General features: G+C 44.2%; 1 protein-coding gene across 1 annotated transcript in view; it reads left to right on the top strand.

The window, feature by feature from the left end:
* TULP3 (TUB like protein 3) overlaps window positions 1-16,648 on the top strand; it is an 82,899-nt gene that overhangs the window by 50,572 nt on the left and 15,679 nt on the right. The window contains exons 3-4 of the mRNA XM_054718779.1: window positions 10,538-10,697; window positions 12,508-12,684. Coding sequence (XP_054574754.1) covers window positions 10,538-10,697; window positions 12,508-12,684 — 337 coding nt within the window. The remainder of the gene's footprint in view (window positions 1-10,537; window positions 10,698-12,507; window positions 12,685-16,648) is intronic.

Consider the following 16,648-nt stretch of genomic DNA (forward strand, 5'->3'; position numbering starts at 1 on the left):
AGGAGCTAGTTATTTTTAGCCAAACTGATAGATATCAGGCAACCATTCTGAACTCGTTGGTTGTACCTTGTAGTCAGCCAGTCCATTCAAGAGTGTCATAATGTAACCAGCCTATCATCTCTAGGGAGTCCTTGGAAAATTGAGAATCAATGAGTGAAGTTAAACTATCATTAATTTGAGGCTTGCCTGAACTTTATTATTTTACTAGAGGCCCGGTGCATGAAATTCGTGCATGGGTAGGGTCCCTAGGCCTGGCCAGCGATCAGGGCCAATTGGGTTGGGGCCTTCTGGCTGTCGGCCAGGGCCTTCCTTCGTTCTGCGCTGCCCCCTGGTGGTCAGCACACTTCATAGCAAGTGGCCGAACTCCGGTTGGTTAAACTCTACAGGGGACAATTTGCATATTAGCCTTTTATTATATAGGATTGGATTAAGCCCTTTGATGGAATTACCTCCTTTCCCCATCTAATCTATTTCCTCATTTATTTTGGCATCACTATTCAATATCTTGCCCCCAGGAAAATCTAGCATACCACCAGGTTCTGGAGAAGATGGATCCTTTGAGTTATTGTTCAGTTTCCAAGGGAACTGGGAAATTTAAAGATTATGTAGCACTTAATCCAGAAGGCAACATATTTCAATTGCACATAGAGCATCAAACTTTGGGTTCTCTTCCTGACTCCCCTGACCTTCCCCTAAGTTTCTAAGGAGTCCTTTGTGTATGCAGCCTTTAAAGCACTCTTAGCTTTTTAGGGAAGGTAAATCATAAATGAGCCTTGGCCGGGTAGCTCTGTTTGTTAGAGCATCTGCCCAATATACCAAGATTGCAGGCTCGATCCTTGGTCAGGACACATAGAAGGATCAACCAATGAATGCATAAATGATGGGACAACAAATCAGTGTTTCTCTTCCATCCTCCCTCTCTAAAATCAATAAATACAGAACATTTTAGCCTGGCTGGTGTGGCTCAGTGGTTGAATATCAACCTATGAACCAGGAGGTCATGGTTCAATTTCTGGCCAGGGCACATGCCTGGGTTGTGGGTTTGATCCCAAGTATGGGGCATGCAGGAGGCAGCCAGTGATTCTCTCTCGTCATTGATGTTTCTATCTCTCTCTTCCTCTCCTTTCCTCTCTGAAATCAATAAAAATATATTTTAAAAAACCCCATTCAATTAGCACCTCTCTTTTCCCTCATCCAAACCATGTGATGGTGATTAGAGTGCTACATCAGGTGACAGTTTTTACCAAGTGTTAGTTTGCCCGTACATAATGTTGAATTTAAATAAATAGCCAGATATTTCTCCAGCAAAAGGGGTTTATTCAGGAATAACAAGGAATTGCGGTTTGGGACATTCAGTCTAGTGGCAAGTCCAGAAAAACAAAAGTGAGAACCACTTTTTTATGGACTTGGGAGGCACTGTTGTAAGTGAAGAGTCAGTTGGAGGACTGAAAGTTTCAAGTATAGTGATTTTTCATTGGCTGAGTTATGGCAGTCTCCCATTGGCTGAGCTGTTACTGGGCGGGGAGGACTCTTCTTTCTGCTGAGGTAGTAAAGTACTGGTATTCTCACCTCCTGTCAGAGATGCAAGGTACCTACCGTCTCTTCCTGTTGGGGTCAACAGTTTGCATTGAGTGACATGTGTGAGAAGTCTCTTCTACCCTCCTGACTTCATTTGAAAGAAGTTTCTGTTTATTAATTTTCATAGTAGCTATTTTTTGATTTTCTTATTTACAAACTTGGACAATAGTAGGATATATTCAGTTCTGTAATATAGTAGCTGTGCCCTGAAGTTCACAGTTTGAATCTATAGTTGTTGGGTTATTTTTTTTTTAATTTAATAAACCTTTATTGTTCAGATTATTACAATAGTTTCTCCTTTTTCCCCACATAGCTCCCCTCCACCCGGTTCCCACCCCACCCTCTGCCCTTACCTCCCCACTACTGTCCTCATCCATAGGTGTACGATTTTTGTCCAGTCTCTTCCTGCACCCTCCATACCCCTTTCCCCCCGAGAATTGTCAGTCCACTCCCTTTCTATGCCCCTGATTCTATTATATTCATCAGTTTATTCTGTTCCTCAGATTTTTAATTCACTTGATTTTTGGGTTCGCTTGTTGATAGATATACATTTGTTGTTCATAATTTTTATCTTTACTTTTTTCTTCTTCCTCTTCTTAAGGAATACCTTTCAGCATTTCATATAATACTGTTTTGGTGGTGATGAACTCCTTTAGCTTTTTCTTATCTGTGAAGCTCTTTATCTGACCTTCCATTCTGAATGATAACTTTGCTCGGTAGAGTAATCTTGGTTGTAGGTTCTTGCTATTCATCACTTTGAATATTTCTTGCACACTCCCGTCTGGCCTGCATAGTTTCTGTTGAGAAATCAGCTGACAGTCGTATGGGTGCTCCCTTGTAGGTAACTAACTGTTTTTCTCTTGCTGCTTTTAATATTCTCTCTTTGTCTTTTTCTCTTGGCATTTTAATTATGATGTGTCTTGGTGTGGTCCTCTTTGGGTTCCTTTTGTTTGGGGTTCTGTGTGCTTCCTGGACTTGTAAGTGTATTTCTTTCACCAGGTGGGGGAAATTTTCAGTCATTATTTCTTCAAATAGGTTTTCAGTATCTTGCTCTCTCTCTTCTTCTGGCACCCCCATAATTCTGATGTTGGTACGCTTGAAGTTGTCCCAGAGGCTTCTTACACTATCTTCAACTTTTTGGATTCTTGTTTCTTTTCTGGTTGAGTGTTTTTGCTTCTTTGTATTTCAAATCTTTGACTTGATTCTTGGGATTCTCTAGTCTGCTGTTGGGTCTCTGTATAATATTTTTTATTTCAGTCAGTATATGTTTTAATTTCTAGTTGGTCCTTTTTCATATCCTCGAGGGTCTAGCTAAATTTATCAGCCTTTTCTAGGAAATTCTTGAAAAACCTTATAACCGTGGTTTTGAATTCTATATCCAGTCATTTATTTTCCTCCATTTCTTTCGTTTGTGATCTGTTACTTTGTCTCCACATTTTCGCTGCTTCCCTGAGTTGGTAGGGTAGTTTTGTGTGCTAGGTTTCCTATATGGCTCAGTGGGTCAGCCTCTCCAGTCACCTGTGGTGGACACTCCTGGTGCACCCCTTTGTGGTCTGTGTGTACAGCCTTGTTGTAGTTAAGTCTTGATGGTTGTTGGTGTCACTGGGAGGAATTGACCTCCAGGCCAATTGGCTATGTGTATCAGCTGTGTCTGCGCCGGGAGACCTGTGCTGGAGACAGCCTTATAGGACCAGACTTGCAAAATTGCAAAAGCCTCTGTGCTCAGCTTGGATGTGGCGGAGTCTCAGGGCTGAGCAGACAGTCTTGGCTTCCCGTCAGCCCTGCCCCTGTGCGTGCGCCTCCAGATCTCTGCCTTCCGCGGCTCCCCTGAGTTTCCCCCTGACAGTCCAGATTCTTCCAGTCTCGCCCCAAACTGGGGTTCAGTGCAGTCGGAACTGGGGTTCAGTGCAGTCAGGAGCTTCTGACTCCCTTCCGCTAGGGAGAGCTAGTGGCAACCTCAGCAGTCAGTCTTCTCTGCGTGCACTCTCACATGCGTGCACCTCCAGACCCCTGCCCGCCGCAGCTTCCCCAAGTCTCCGAGTGCCTTACTCTCTACCTGACATTCCAGACTCCCCCCATATGAGCCTGGGTCCACGGCGTTTCGCCCGGAACTGGGGTTCAGTGCAGTCTGAACTGGGGTTCAGTGCAGTTGGGGGCTTCCTTCCCTCTCCCGCCAGAGAAAGCCAGCCAGGCACTCAGCCGCCCTTCCTCTCTGCGCGCATGTCTCCCTACCTCAGTCCTTTGCAGCTCCTCTGATTCTCCGTGAGCTTTTTTCTTTCCTTCTAGTTGTAGAATTTCCACTCAGCCAGCTTTCCTATGGTTCTGGATGATGTCCGTTCTGCCTTTTAGTTGTAGTTTTGAAATTGTTGTGTGAGGCAGCAGTTTAGGTGCTTACCTATGCCGCCATCTTGTTGTTGGGTTATTTTTTAAAGTTAGCTTTAGTTTTATTTTGAGATCTGAAGAGTCTGAACAAAATTTCTAGGGATATTGTGTGGTGGGTTGAAGTATGCTATCAGCTTCAAGGTGCTGTCACTCCCTCCCCCCGCCCCACACCCATCCCCTGTCATCTCAACCCTCAACCTTCTTGTGTGTCTTGGTTTCTGTCCCTAGCTGTCTATTATAACCATGAGGACTCGGAGCTCTGAGTAACCTTTATATGCCCCTCCCTAGACATTACAGTTGATTTGGAATTCCTTATGGGGCTTCTGCACATTGTGAGGGATACCCTTTGGCACCTGCACATGGATTCTTAGTCACCTAAGAATACCCCTATTCGAACTGAAGGGAGAAAGTACCCCTTATCGTTGGAGCCAAATGAGTTCAGGCTCTCATTTATCCAGTAAAATGTTTTGTTCAGACTCCCAGAAAGCAATTCCAATTGAAAAGCCGAAGTTACAGACCCAGTCACCTATTCTTTTAGCCTTATCCCTTAACATTAGCTCCACCTTAAGGACTGGGAATCAAGCCCACAACCTAACCATGTGCCCTGACCGGGAATGAAACCAGTGACCTTTCAGTGCCTGGGACAACAGTCAAGCAACTGAGTCACATCAGCCAGGGCATGAAACCTCTTTTTTAAAACTTAATGTAGTATGAACATTTCCTTATGTCATTAAAAAGTATCTAAAAATTATTTTAATGAATTGCATCATGTATTTGAACTATAATGTATCTATATACTGTGAAATGTCAAGAGTATTTTGAAGTTTACTTATTGATAAGTAAGTAAACATATATTTGTATATATCCTTGTGCATAATTTTGAACATATATTTGTATATATCCTTGTGCATAATTTTGATTCAACGTAAGATAAAAATAGTTCATTTACTCATTTTTTCTCTCAAAAGATAATTATTGAGTAACTGCTTTGTGGCAGGTATTTTAAAGAAGTTATAATAAAGCCATTTCTCTCAGGAGTCAAAATTGGGGGGCGGGGCTTTCTATTCCATCTTAGGTTCTTTAGATCTGAGCTGATTGGTCAGTTACACGTTGGGCATTCTAGGCTTGCTTGCTAAGATATGAATATTTTTCAACAGTTGAGCAGTAGTCTCAGGAGATATTTCTGTGTCGTCTGCCTGCTTTCTCATAGTACTACTTGCGAATTTGGTGTTGGTTAGAGTATAGAAATAGGCTCAGGCCTAGAGTGGAGGTAAGTTCGAACATGAGAAATAAAGTTGGACAGTTGGCTGTCTGTATGGGTTTGTGACTATGTATTATGTAGATCCTCTACACCTCTCAATTTCTAGTGCAGGACAGTGTTAAAGGCTGTTTCTAATTGGATCAGGCAAAGACTCAAAGCCTCCAGAGACCGCCTCTGTCCACAGACTAATAGGATTCTGACTTGAATTGCCCTCAGGTGTGGGGAGAGTTTTTTCAACAGGGTGAGCAGTTGCTTCTGCCTGGAGGCTAATTGTTACTTTTAATCTCTCAACTGGCTTCAGGGCAAGGTGTTTTCCAATAGTGTGTTGACTGTCTTCCCCCCAGGCAAGGCAGATGTCTGTGTGGGAAAGATGTCTGCTGCATGAGGGAATGGCTCAGCCCAGGAAACTTGGGTGTCTAACTTTTGAGCTCTATCTCCCAAGTCCCCAGTCCTGGGTTCTGCTCTCACAGCTCCAGTCCACTTCACCCTCCCTCTGCCAGAGCACAAGGTGGGTGGCTCCACAGGGAATTTTTGTGTGTTGGCCCTTTAAGAGGGTGTCTGAACTTTCAGCTGGCACTCCCTGGCAGACAGCTCCTCACTGCTTTTCACAGCTAGATGTTATGTGGGTACCCTCCTCAGTTTTGTTGCTCCCTGCTGGGGAGCCCAGCTTCGGGATTAGATCCCAGAGTTCTCAGTGGCATCTCCTCACAGCTGAGATATCTCTCTGGGACTTCAGTTGCTGTCTGTGGGTGCCCAGCCAGCCCTTTGATGCCTCTACCCCTCCTACCAGTCTCTATGCAGTCTCCACCTTCAGTCCTTGGGTATCAGGGTTCTCTCCTGTGAGTTTTCCGTTGATTATTCAGGAAGCCTTTCCATATTTCAGTTGTAATTCCAGCTTGTTCCTGGGAGCATGTTCGTGCAGCATCCTCCTACTCTGCTGCTATTTTTAATCCTAAAAATATTTTTTTATTGATTTCAGAGAAAAAGAGAAAGGGAGAGAAAGATAGAAACATCAGTGATGAGAGAGAATCATTGATCGGCTTCCTCCTTCATGCCCCACACTGGGGATCCAATCTGCAACCTAGGCATATGCCCTGACCAGGAATTGAACTGTGACCTCCTGGTTTGTAGGTTAATGCTCAACCACTGAGCTACACAGGCTGGGCTGGGCTGTTTTTTATTTTATTTTTAAGTTGTTGATATCAGTAAGTGTAAATTTGTAGAGGAAGGCTTCACCAGATACCTCGATAGGATCACTGTGACCAGGAATTTAGTTGTCCATGTGCAGGTCTAAGAATGTGGCTTGGTTAGTGAACCGAGATGTACCATGTGACACCTAGCTCTTTGGCTCCCCTTTTCTAGACCACAAACATACCTGTCAAACTCACAACAGTCAGTTTTGAAACCAGATATCAATTCATTAATTTACAATGAGAACTCTAACTCTTCCAGTGTACGTTCAGTTCTACTGCACATGATTCTTTATTCTTGGGAATATGATGCCTAAGAAGTTAAATTGAAAATTAGCAGGCTGATTGGGAGGCAAGGAGTCAGAAGAAATGAAATTAGATTGTGCTGAGGGATAGTTAATTAAGCCGTGAAGAAGTCTTTTATAGTTTCTTGTGCTTAAAATGAGTAAGCTCTTCCATAAAGAGAATGCTCTTGTCTACCAGATTTAGTATTTCTCTTTCTTGAACAGGCTGGCTGTACTCTGAGAAATTCTAGTTCCTTGGTTCCCCTTTTCTAGAACACAAACAGGATACTCTTTTTCTATAGAAAATAGAAAAATAGATGTCTTTACTAATTTTTTTCTTTACATATATTAATAAAATGGACTAGCTATAGCTTGTGTTTTTGTTTCATCAACTGTTGTACAGTTAGGAGACTATTAGATGCTAAATAGCTGTGGCCACATATATGTGGTAGTTTCTCATGTCTTTTTTATTATTATTTTATTTATTTTTTATTGATTTCAGAAAGGAAGGGAGAGGGAAGAGAGAGAGAAACATCAATGATGAGAGAGGATTATTGATTGGCTGCTTCCTGCACGCCCCCTACTGGAGATCGAGCCCGCAACCAGGACATGTGCCCTTGACCAGAATTGAACCTGGGACCCTTCAGTTCGCAGGCTGATGTTCTATCCACTGAGCCAAACCAGCTAGGGCAGTTTCTCATGTCTTTATACGTCACTAGAGGCCCAGTGCACGAAATTCGTGCATGGAGGGGGGTTGTCCCTCAGCCCAGCCTGTACCCTCTCCAATCTGGGACATCCCTCACAATCCAGGACTGCTGGCTCCCAACTGCTTGCCTGCCTGCCTTCCTGATTGCCCCTAACCGCTTCTGCCTGCCAGCCTGATCACCCCCTAACCACTCTGCTGCCAGCCTGTTTGCCCCCAACTTCCCTCCTCTGCCGGCCTGGTCACCCCTAACTGCCCTCTCCTGCAGGGTTGATCACCTCAAACTGCCCTCCCTTGCAGGCTTGGTCCCTCTCAACTGCCCTCCCTTGCAGGCCGGGTGCCTCCCAACTGCCCTCTCCTGCTGGCCATCTTGTGGTGGCCATTCTGTGTCCACATGGGGGCAGGATCTTTGACCACATGGGGGCAGCTATATTGTGTGTTGCAGTGATGATCAATCTGCATAGTACTTTTTTTTTTTTCTGCATAGTACTCTTTTATTAGATAGGATAGAGGCCTGGTACAGGGGTGGGGGCCAGCTGGTTTGCCCTGAAGGGTGTCCCGGATCAGGGTGGGGTTCCCTTGGGGCATGGGGCGGCCTGAGCGAGGGGCCTGTGGTGGTTTGCAGGCCAGCCATGCCCCCTGGCAACGCAAGTGGAGGCCCTGGTATCTGGAATTTATTTTCCTTCTACAATTGAAACTTTGTAGCATGGAGCAGAGCCAAGCCTGGGGCTCCCTCCGAGGCCCGAAGCCATTTGTGTTGGGGTTATAATTGGAACTTTGTAGCCTTAAGCGGGTGGGCCCCGCCAGGGTGTGTGGAAAGCTTTGCTTCCCCTGTTGCTGACGGCAACCCTGGCCTGCTCTCTCAAGCTCCATTCTGCCGCCATTTGTTTGAATTTGTTTACCTTCTATAATTGAAACTTTGTAGATTGAGTGGAGGCTTAGGCCTGCAACGGCTGGCAGAAAGCTTGGCTTCCTCTGTTACCTAGGAAACCTTGCTCTTTGTGGCTGTAGCCATCTTGGTTTGGGTTAATTTGCATACTCGCTCTGATTGGATGGTGAGCGTGGCTTGTGGGCGAGGCTTGTGGGTGTGTCGGAGGTATGGTCAATTTGCATATTTGTCTATTATTAGATAGCATATTTACCATATTTGCAGGCAGGTTACTTCTTATCCATTATATAAGACTTATTTGCTAGAAGAACCTTATCAGCCAGTTCTGTGAGGAGGACCTCATTATAGTATCATGTGTATTTAGTGTTCCTGGTACATTAAAGTCCATCTATTCACATGAATTCATGAGTCTCAAAACATATTCCTTCCCAAGTTTGCTCTATTTTTCATGGATTGTCCATTTTTTTGGCACATTATCTTAGGTCTCCAGTCGTTTCCTTATACAGTAAGTCCTCACTTAATGTCCTGATAGGTTCTGCAACTTTAAGGGAAATGACGTATAATGAAACCAGTTTTACCATAGGCTAATTGATATAAACAAGAGTTAAGTTCCTAGGCATCCCTTCCACATTATCACGAAACAATGTTATTCGAGGACCTACTGTAAACAAGGTTGGGTAAAAAAGAGTAGTCATTTTTTCTGTATCTTCTGAGTTTATCTGCAAGCTTTCCTTAGGCCAGTTCAGGAAAAGCACATTTCCTTTCCTGCCCATAGTCTCACCCCTTAGAATAACTCTTCTTGTTAATGACACTTTTTAAAAGCACTGTTAATTAAAAAAAGGTAAATAGATGGCTTTTTGCCTAAGAAACAATAAAGTAGGTTATAATATATATTTTTTTAAACAATGGCTTAATTTTTTAGCGTGGGACTTGGTACTTTTCTATTCTGAGATATCCCAGATTCATAATAATTTCTATATGTATATATATGCTCTTTTTTTAAAATAAAATATATTTTATTGATTTTTTACAGAGAGGAAGGGAGAGGGAGAGAGAGTTAGAAACATTGATTAGAGAGAAACATCAATCAGCTGCCTCCTGCACACCCCTACCGGGGATGAAACCGCAACCAAGGTACATGCCCTTGACCGGAATCGAACCTGGGACCCTTGAGTCTGCAGGCCGACGCTCTATCCACTGAGCCAAACCGGTTAGGGCATATTATATGCTCTTATTTGCCAAAGCTTAAAAATAGTGTGGGTCTAGTACCTCCATTTCCATCTTGTTGGATTTTTTCTCATGGTCTTGCATGCTTTTTTTTTGACTTCTTGCTACCATGTTCCATATTTTGCTTTTGTTCATAGAGTTGATTGCTTTCTATTTGGAATGTTCCAACTGTTATCCCTTGGCCCTAATTTGTTTGATTAATATGTAAAAACTAGAGGCCCAGTGCACAAAATTTGTGCACAGTAGGGTCCCTAGGCCTGGCCAGTGATTAGGGCCGATCTGCAGGAGACCAGCGGGGTGATCGGGGCCCCTGCTTTCACCTGCCTTGGCCTGGCATCACCCGTTCACTGTTCCCACCCCCTGCCGCCGCCTCCGGTTGGGGCCTGCGGGCTGGGGGCAGCTCCTGCGTTGAGCATCTTCCCCCTAGTGGTCAGTGTGCATCATAGCGACCGGTTGTTACTCCAGTCATTCTGCCGTTCAGTTAATTTGCATATTAGGGTTTTATATAGATAGATGAGCAAGAAAGCAAACTTACTATTTTTTTGCTAATTAAAACATGAAAATAATTTGGGGCTTAAACAATAATAAAATTTTTCTTTTGATCACAAAAGTAAGAAAAATTAAAAATCTAGAAAAAGGAAAATAATTATTTATAGTCTACTACGCAAAGACTATGTTTCTTTGTATTCCTTTATCTTTTATTTCTGCATATGTGTTTATATAGTTTAAACTTGTGACCATGTGTTGATAATAATATGATAATTACTACATATTTTTAAATAGACTTGTATCATGATCTTCAGCTTGGCTAGGAATACATTTGTATCATTTAAATATATATTTATAGGTGTTCAATAAATAGTTACTAAATGAATGAGCTGTTGCCCCTCAATTTTCTCATTTCTTAAGTGGGAAAATTAATTCACAAGGATTTTGTATGAGGGTCAGTAAAACACTGTAAATGTACAAAGTGGGTGGGTCTTGTCATAACTTTCCTGGGTATAATATCAAATTTTTTCCTAGAGAGCACTGCTGGAGAAGAAGCAGAGGAAAAAGCGCCTGGAACCACTCATGGTGCAGCCAAACCCAGAAGCCAGGCTACGTCGGTCAAAGCCAAGAGGTAGTGAGGAGCATACTCCCTTGGTGGAACCTCATACGCCTCACAACAATGTCATCCTACATGGTGTGTATTTAGGCAGCATCTCTTACCTCTGGGGTACAGTTTTTTCAAACCCAGAAGAAGGCAGGAAAATTCTTAGATGGATCAAAGAAACAACATTAGTATTAACACTAACGTACCTTCATAAATTTTTTTAAAATATGTTTTTATTGATTTTAGAGAGAGAGGAGGGAAAGGGATAGAAAGATACAAAGATCGATGAGGTAAGAGAAAAACATTGGTTGGTTGCTTCCTGCATGCCCCCTACTGGAGTTCAAGCCCACAACCCTGGCATGTGTCCTGACTGAGAATTGAACCAGTGATCTCTTGGTTCATGGGTCGACGCTCAACCACTGTGCTACACCGGCCAGGCCTTCATAAATTTTTATAATTAAATTCTGGGTATTTGAGGCAGAATAAAAGCAATGGTCTAATCAGTAGGAGATACCATAAAGTATATATCTACCCTAGAAATGTTATTTTTAGATGTCAAATGAATTAGTCCAGAATAGCCTATTTTAGGAGCTTATAGTCTTTATTTACACACTAGAGGCTCGGTGCACGAAATTCGTGCATGGGGCGGGGGGGTGTCCCTCAGCCCAGCCTGCATACTCTCCAATCTGGGATCCCTCTCACAATCCAGGACTGCTGGCTCCCAACCACTCACCTGCCTGCCAGCCTGATTGCCCCTAACTGCTTCTGCCTGCCAGGCTGATCACTCCCTAATCACTCCCCTGCCAGCCTGATCGACACCTAACTGCTCCCTTGCTGGCCTGATTGCCCCTAACTGCCCTACCCTGCCGGCCTGGTCATCCCTAACTGCCCTCCCCTGCCAGCCTGGTCACCCCTAACTGCCCTCCCTTGCCAGCCTGGTCGCCCCTAACTGCCCTCCCCTGCAGGCCTGGTTCCCCCCAACTGCCCTCCCCTGCAGGCCTGGTCCCCCCCTAAGTGCCCTCTCCTGCGAGCCTGGTCACCCCCAACTGCCCTCTCCTGCCAGCCTGGTAACCCCTAACTGCCCTCCCTTGCCAGCCTGGTCCCCCCCAACTGCCCTCCCCTGCAGGCCTGGTCCCCCCCCAACTGCCCTCCCCTGCAGGTCTGGTCCCCCCCCAACTGCCCTCCCCTGCAGGTCTGGTCCCCCCCAACTGCCCTCCCCTGCAGGCCTGATTGCCCCCAGCTGCCCTCTTCTGCCAGCCCGGTCACCCCTAACTGCCCTCCCCTGCAGGCCTGTTTGCCCCCAACTGCCCTCTCTTGCAGGCCTGGTCCCTCCCAACTGCCCTCCCCTACTGGCCTGATCGCCCACAACTGCCCTCCCCTGCCGGCCATCTTGTGGCAGCCATTTTGTGTCCACATGGGGACGGCCATCTTGTGTTGGAGTGACAGTCAATTTGCATATCACCCTTTTATTAGATAGGATTTTGGCACAGTTAACTTTGAAGCCAGGAGTTGGTAGAGAGCATCCATTCTTCCAATAGGTAGGACTCCAAGGATCTTCTAAGATGATGAGAGGACAAGGGACGAATGGGGTTAAGAGCCTCTAAGTCAAGCCCCTGAAGCTATTGATTTGTATGGGATTTGAACCTTGGAGGACCTACTTTGTTTTCATAGTCTCATTCTTAAGTTTCTCAAGGCAACATCAGGCACATTTTACTTTAGTAAGAGTCAGAGCATGTTACTAAAATGAACACCAGTCCTGGATTACTCTGTTAACAATATCTTCATGGATATTAAGGAAAGGGGAGAATAAAGTGTTTTGGTGGTTCTTAATTCTGATCACATACTCCAAACCCACACAGCTAAATAGTCGGTTATGCTGTCTCTTTTCTTTTGGTCCCAGGCATTGATGGTCCAGCTGCTTTCCTGAAGCCAGATGCTCAAGATTCAGAAACCAAACTTCATGTTCTCTCAGTTGGCTCTTCTGCTACAGAAGAGGATACTGAAGGAAGTGTTGATGGGGAAAGCACTTTGGATAATGCTTCTAAGCCAGATCTTCAGGAGATTCTCCAAAAACACGGTGAGGATCAGTCATGATTTTAAGGCAATTAATTGTCTTAGTCATTTATAATCTTTTACTTTACTTTCTTGTTGATTAACAATCTTGATGACTCAAAATTGCTTGCAGTTTGGTTCAGGTCTTTACAGAGGTGACAGCATTAGGCATCTTTGAGATCTGAGAATTGGTTATTGTCAACAATAGTAGTATTTATCCTATTACCTAAGGAAAATAAGTTAATTAAATCAAATGTGAAATGTCAGCAGCATTAGCTACGATATGTGGCTATTTCTTTTTTCTATTTTAGTTTCTGCCCTCTACCTTTTACACGGATGCCACTCAGCACCCCTATTCTACCTCCATTTCACAGTTTATATTGATCTAGTGATAAGGGAAAAGATAAATAGCCCACTTAATGGAAACACAAATACATTTTTTCATTAGAGCCTACTTTCTGCCAGTTGAAGTTACTATTTCCATGGATATTCCTGTACATCTTAGACATTCTTTTTAGTCATCTTTCCTTCTTAGAAAAATAATTTTATAGGAGAAGGAATTGTCTCCTTTTCAGATGAAAAGACTGAAGCCCAATAATGAATGAATATTTATTGGGTGCCTACTTTGTAATAGGTAGGTATTGCTAGATCCTGGGATATGTGAATCAGAAGATTGTTCCACAGAATGGTAGAATAGATGTACCTTCAAACAAATTCATACAATCATTCATTTAGAAACTATGTATTGAGTATATACTATATATCAGGCATTGTTTTTACTACTTAGGATACAGTAGTAAAAAAAGGTTCCTGCCCTCATGGAGCATTTATTCTGATTGAGACTTCATGTGCTTAATAAGCCAAGCGTGCCTGCTGGTGGGGCTCAGTGGTTGAGCACCATGAACCAAGAGGTCACTGGTTCGATTCTAGTCAGGGCGCACATTCCTGGGTTGTGGGCTTGATCCCCAGTAGGGAGCATACAGGAGGCAGCTGATGGATGTTTTTCTCTCATTGATGTTTCTATCTCTCTAACCCTTTCCTTTCCTCTCTCTTTGTAAAAAAAAAAATCAAAAAAAAAATCAGTAAAACCATATTAGCTCTAGCTGGTTTGGCTCAATGGATAGAACGTTGGCCTGTGGACCAAAGGGTCCTGGGTTCAATTCCCAGGATGCCTCGGTTGCAGGCTGCTCCCTGGCCCAGGCCCTAGTCAGGGCACGTGCAGGAGGCAACCAATCGATGTGTTTCTCTCACATCGATATTTCTCTCTGTCTTTCCCTCTCTTCAACTCTATAGAAATCAATAGAAAAATATCTTCGGATGAGGATTATAAAACACACACAAAAACATATTTTTTAAAAAAAGGCAAGAGGACATGGAGAGTGGTGCCTAACCCAGACTTGAAGGTTTGGAAAGCTATCCAGAGACAGTGATGCCTATGCTAATTAGAGCCTGATTCAGGAAGAGCTGGCAAGTTCAAACTGGCTGGAGCTGAGAGTATGATATGATGAGGTTTGGAAGGGGATTGTAGAGAGATGAATCTAGAGAAGAAAGTGGGCTCTGATTATATAGGACATAATAGGCCACATTTAGAATTTGGACTTTATCTGAAGAGTAATAGGAGCTGATGAGGAATTTTAAGCTGAGAAATTATATCGACTGATTTGGGTTGTAGGAAAATTACTCAGCACCATAAAGAATGAAGTGGAGGTGGGGCACGTCTGGAAAGCAGGAAAACTACTTAGGAGATGGTTTGGCTGATGGTCTGTCATAGAGTTATAATGTGGCATATGCCAGAGTAAAAATAAGGGAGAGGTAGAATTACACTGCCAGGGCAATTAAAAAGGGACAAGAGAGGCAGCAAAACAAGGTGATGCTTAAGCAGAACTCTGAAGGATGCATGTCCTCCTGTGCACTAGTGTCACCTGTGCAAGCAGCTAGAAACCGATACTTAGAATGTCTTTGGTATGTCAGGCATTTGACATATATTACCTCAATTAATTTAATATTTGTAACAGTACTTTGAAAGATTATATATATTAGTCTCTCCATGTTACATGTAAGAAATTTTTTCTCAGAGAGAGACTAAATAATTTGGCCTAGATCACACTGACAGTTTAGGTGACAAATTTGGGTAGAAGCAATAACATGTACAAAGGCATCAACTATAAAAACATGATATATGTTTGTGCAAACTGGGACAGATGACTAGAGTGTGGGGTGTGGCAAAGGCAGTGTAGTGAAATGGATTAGAGCATAGCTCTGCCACATCTGGCTGGAAAAGGAGAAAAACACCTTATCTTTCTCTGCCTCAGTTTCCCTGTCTGTAATATGAATGTGATGCTTACCTATGACTTTACTACCACTATATTTTACAAAAGAAAGAGCAAAGAGAACTTTTCAGTTTAACCAAAAGCTAAATTACTTACCCCAAGTATCTAGCTGAAGAGTGGTAAACCTAGACTTTCTGATCCTTAATCTAGTTCTTTCTCCCTTACTGTCTCATTCGTTCTTCTTTACTGCCCTAAGTGACTACTACTTTGATCTTTCTCATAATCTGCTTTTCAGTGCCTTTTCACGTCTCAACAGTTTGCATCTTGCCATAAAACCCATTAAGTACTTTCTTGATTAGGATCTAAGAAGTGTCACTTTGGCAGATTATGTCCCTTAAGTGTATCCAATTTGCTTGTTTTACAAGTTTTGGAAAAATCTTTCGTCTCTATCTTAAGACATATCTACACTAATAAAAGAGAAACATGCAAATTAACCATCACTCTGCTGGGGGTGAGCAGGCTAGCAGGGGAGGCAGTTGGAGGCGAGCACACTGGCACGGGGGGCAGTTGGGGGTGATCAGGCTGGCAGGGGAACATTTGGGGGCTAGCAGGCCAGCAGGCAGAGTGGTTAGGGGCAATCAGGCTGGCAGGCAGGCAGGTGAGCAGTTAGGAGCCAGCAGTCCCAAATTGCGAGAGGGATGTCTGACTGCTGGTTTAGGCCCAATCCCTGTAAACCAGCAGTAGGACATCCTTCGAGGGGTCCCAGATTGGAGAGGGTGCAGGCCTGGGCTGAGGGACACCCTCCACCCCCCTGTGCACGAATTTTGTGCACCAGGCCTCTAGTCTATATATATAAAAGGCTAATATGCAAAGTGTCCCCTTGGGAGTTTGACTGGGAGAACGGGAGTTTGAGCGCTCGCTATGACGTGCACTGACCACCAGAGGGTGGCGCGGAATATGGTGGGTGACCAGCGGCGGCAGCAGGGTGTTGAGGGAGTGAGGGAAGGAAGAGGCGGGGAGGTGGGGAACCTGATCAGCTCTGATCGCAGGCCAGGCATAAGGACCCTACCCGTGCATGAATTTCATGCACAGAGTCTCCAGTATTCATATAAACTGAGTTCTTGGTATAAAAATGGCATTTCAAAACATGGTACTAAGTGAAGCTATCCATAGGATAGTGAGATCCCAAGAGTTTTATACCCTTTGCTATGAAAAAAGGTAGAAAACAAAACCAAATTTTAGAAAACAAAAGAAAAAATGTTCTTCACAAACCAAAGAATCTATATATATAAAAAGCCAGTGTCTGTGATGACTGTAATGACCAAATGACTGGTCACCACGAGGTGCATTGAGCACCTCTCGGTCTCTCCCTCCGGCCCACGAGCAGTGGTTCGCGGCGGTGGGGTAGAGCGCAGTGGCTCTTGCAGTGCGGCAGAGCCCGTGCCAGGCAGAGGCAGGAGAGGTGTGGCCTGCACCCTGCCAGGTTCTCAGAACCCATGCGCCAGTGTCGAGGCCACAGATGCCAGCGCTTTTTAATCTGCCACAACTTCGTGGCCCCGGCGCTGCCCGGGCAGAATTTTTGCACGCCTCAGCTATCAGGCCTGGGGCCAGTTTCTTCGCCTACTTTTGGCACCCACTACCCGCCTGCCACTCAGACACCTGAGCCAGGGACTCGCTGCAGGGCAGGCCCAGATGCTCCTTCCTGCCCCCAAGGTCCAG

Source organism: Eptesicus fuscus, chromosome 7 (genome assembly GCF_027574615.1).
Source record: "Eptesicus fuscus isolate TK198812 chromosome 7, DD_ASM_mEF_20220401, whole genome shotgun sequence".
Classification (NCBI taxonomy): domain Eukaryota; kingdom Metazoa; phylum Chordata; class Mammalia; order Chiroptera; family Vespertilionidae; genus Eptesicus; species Eptesicus fuscus.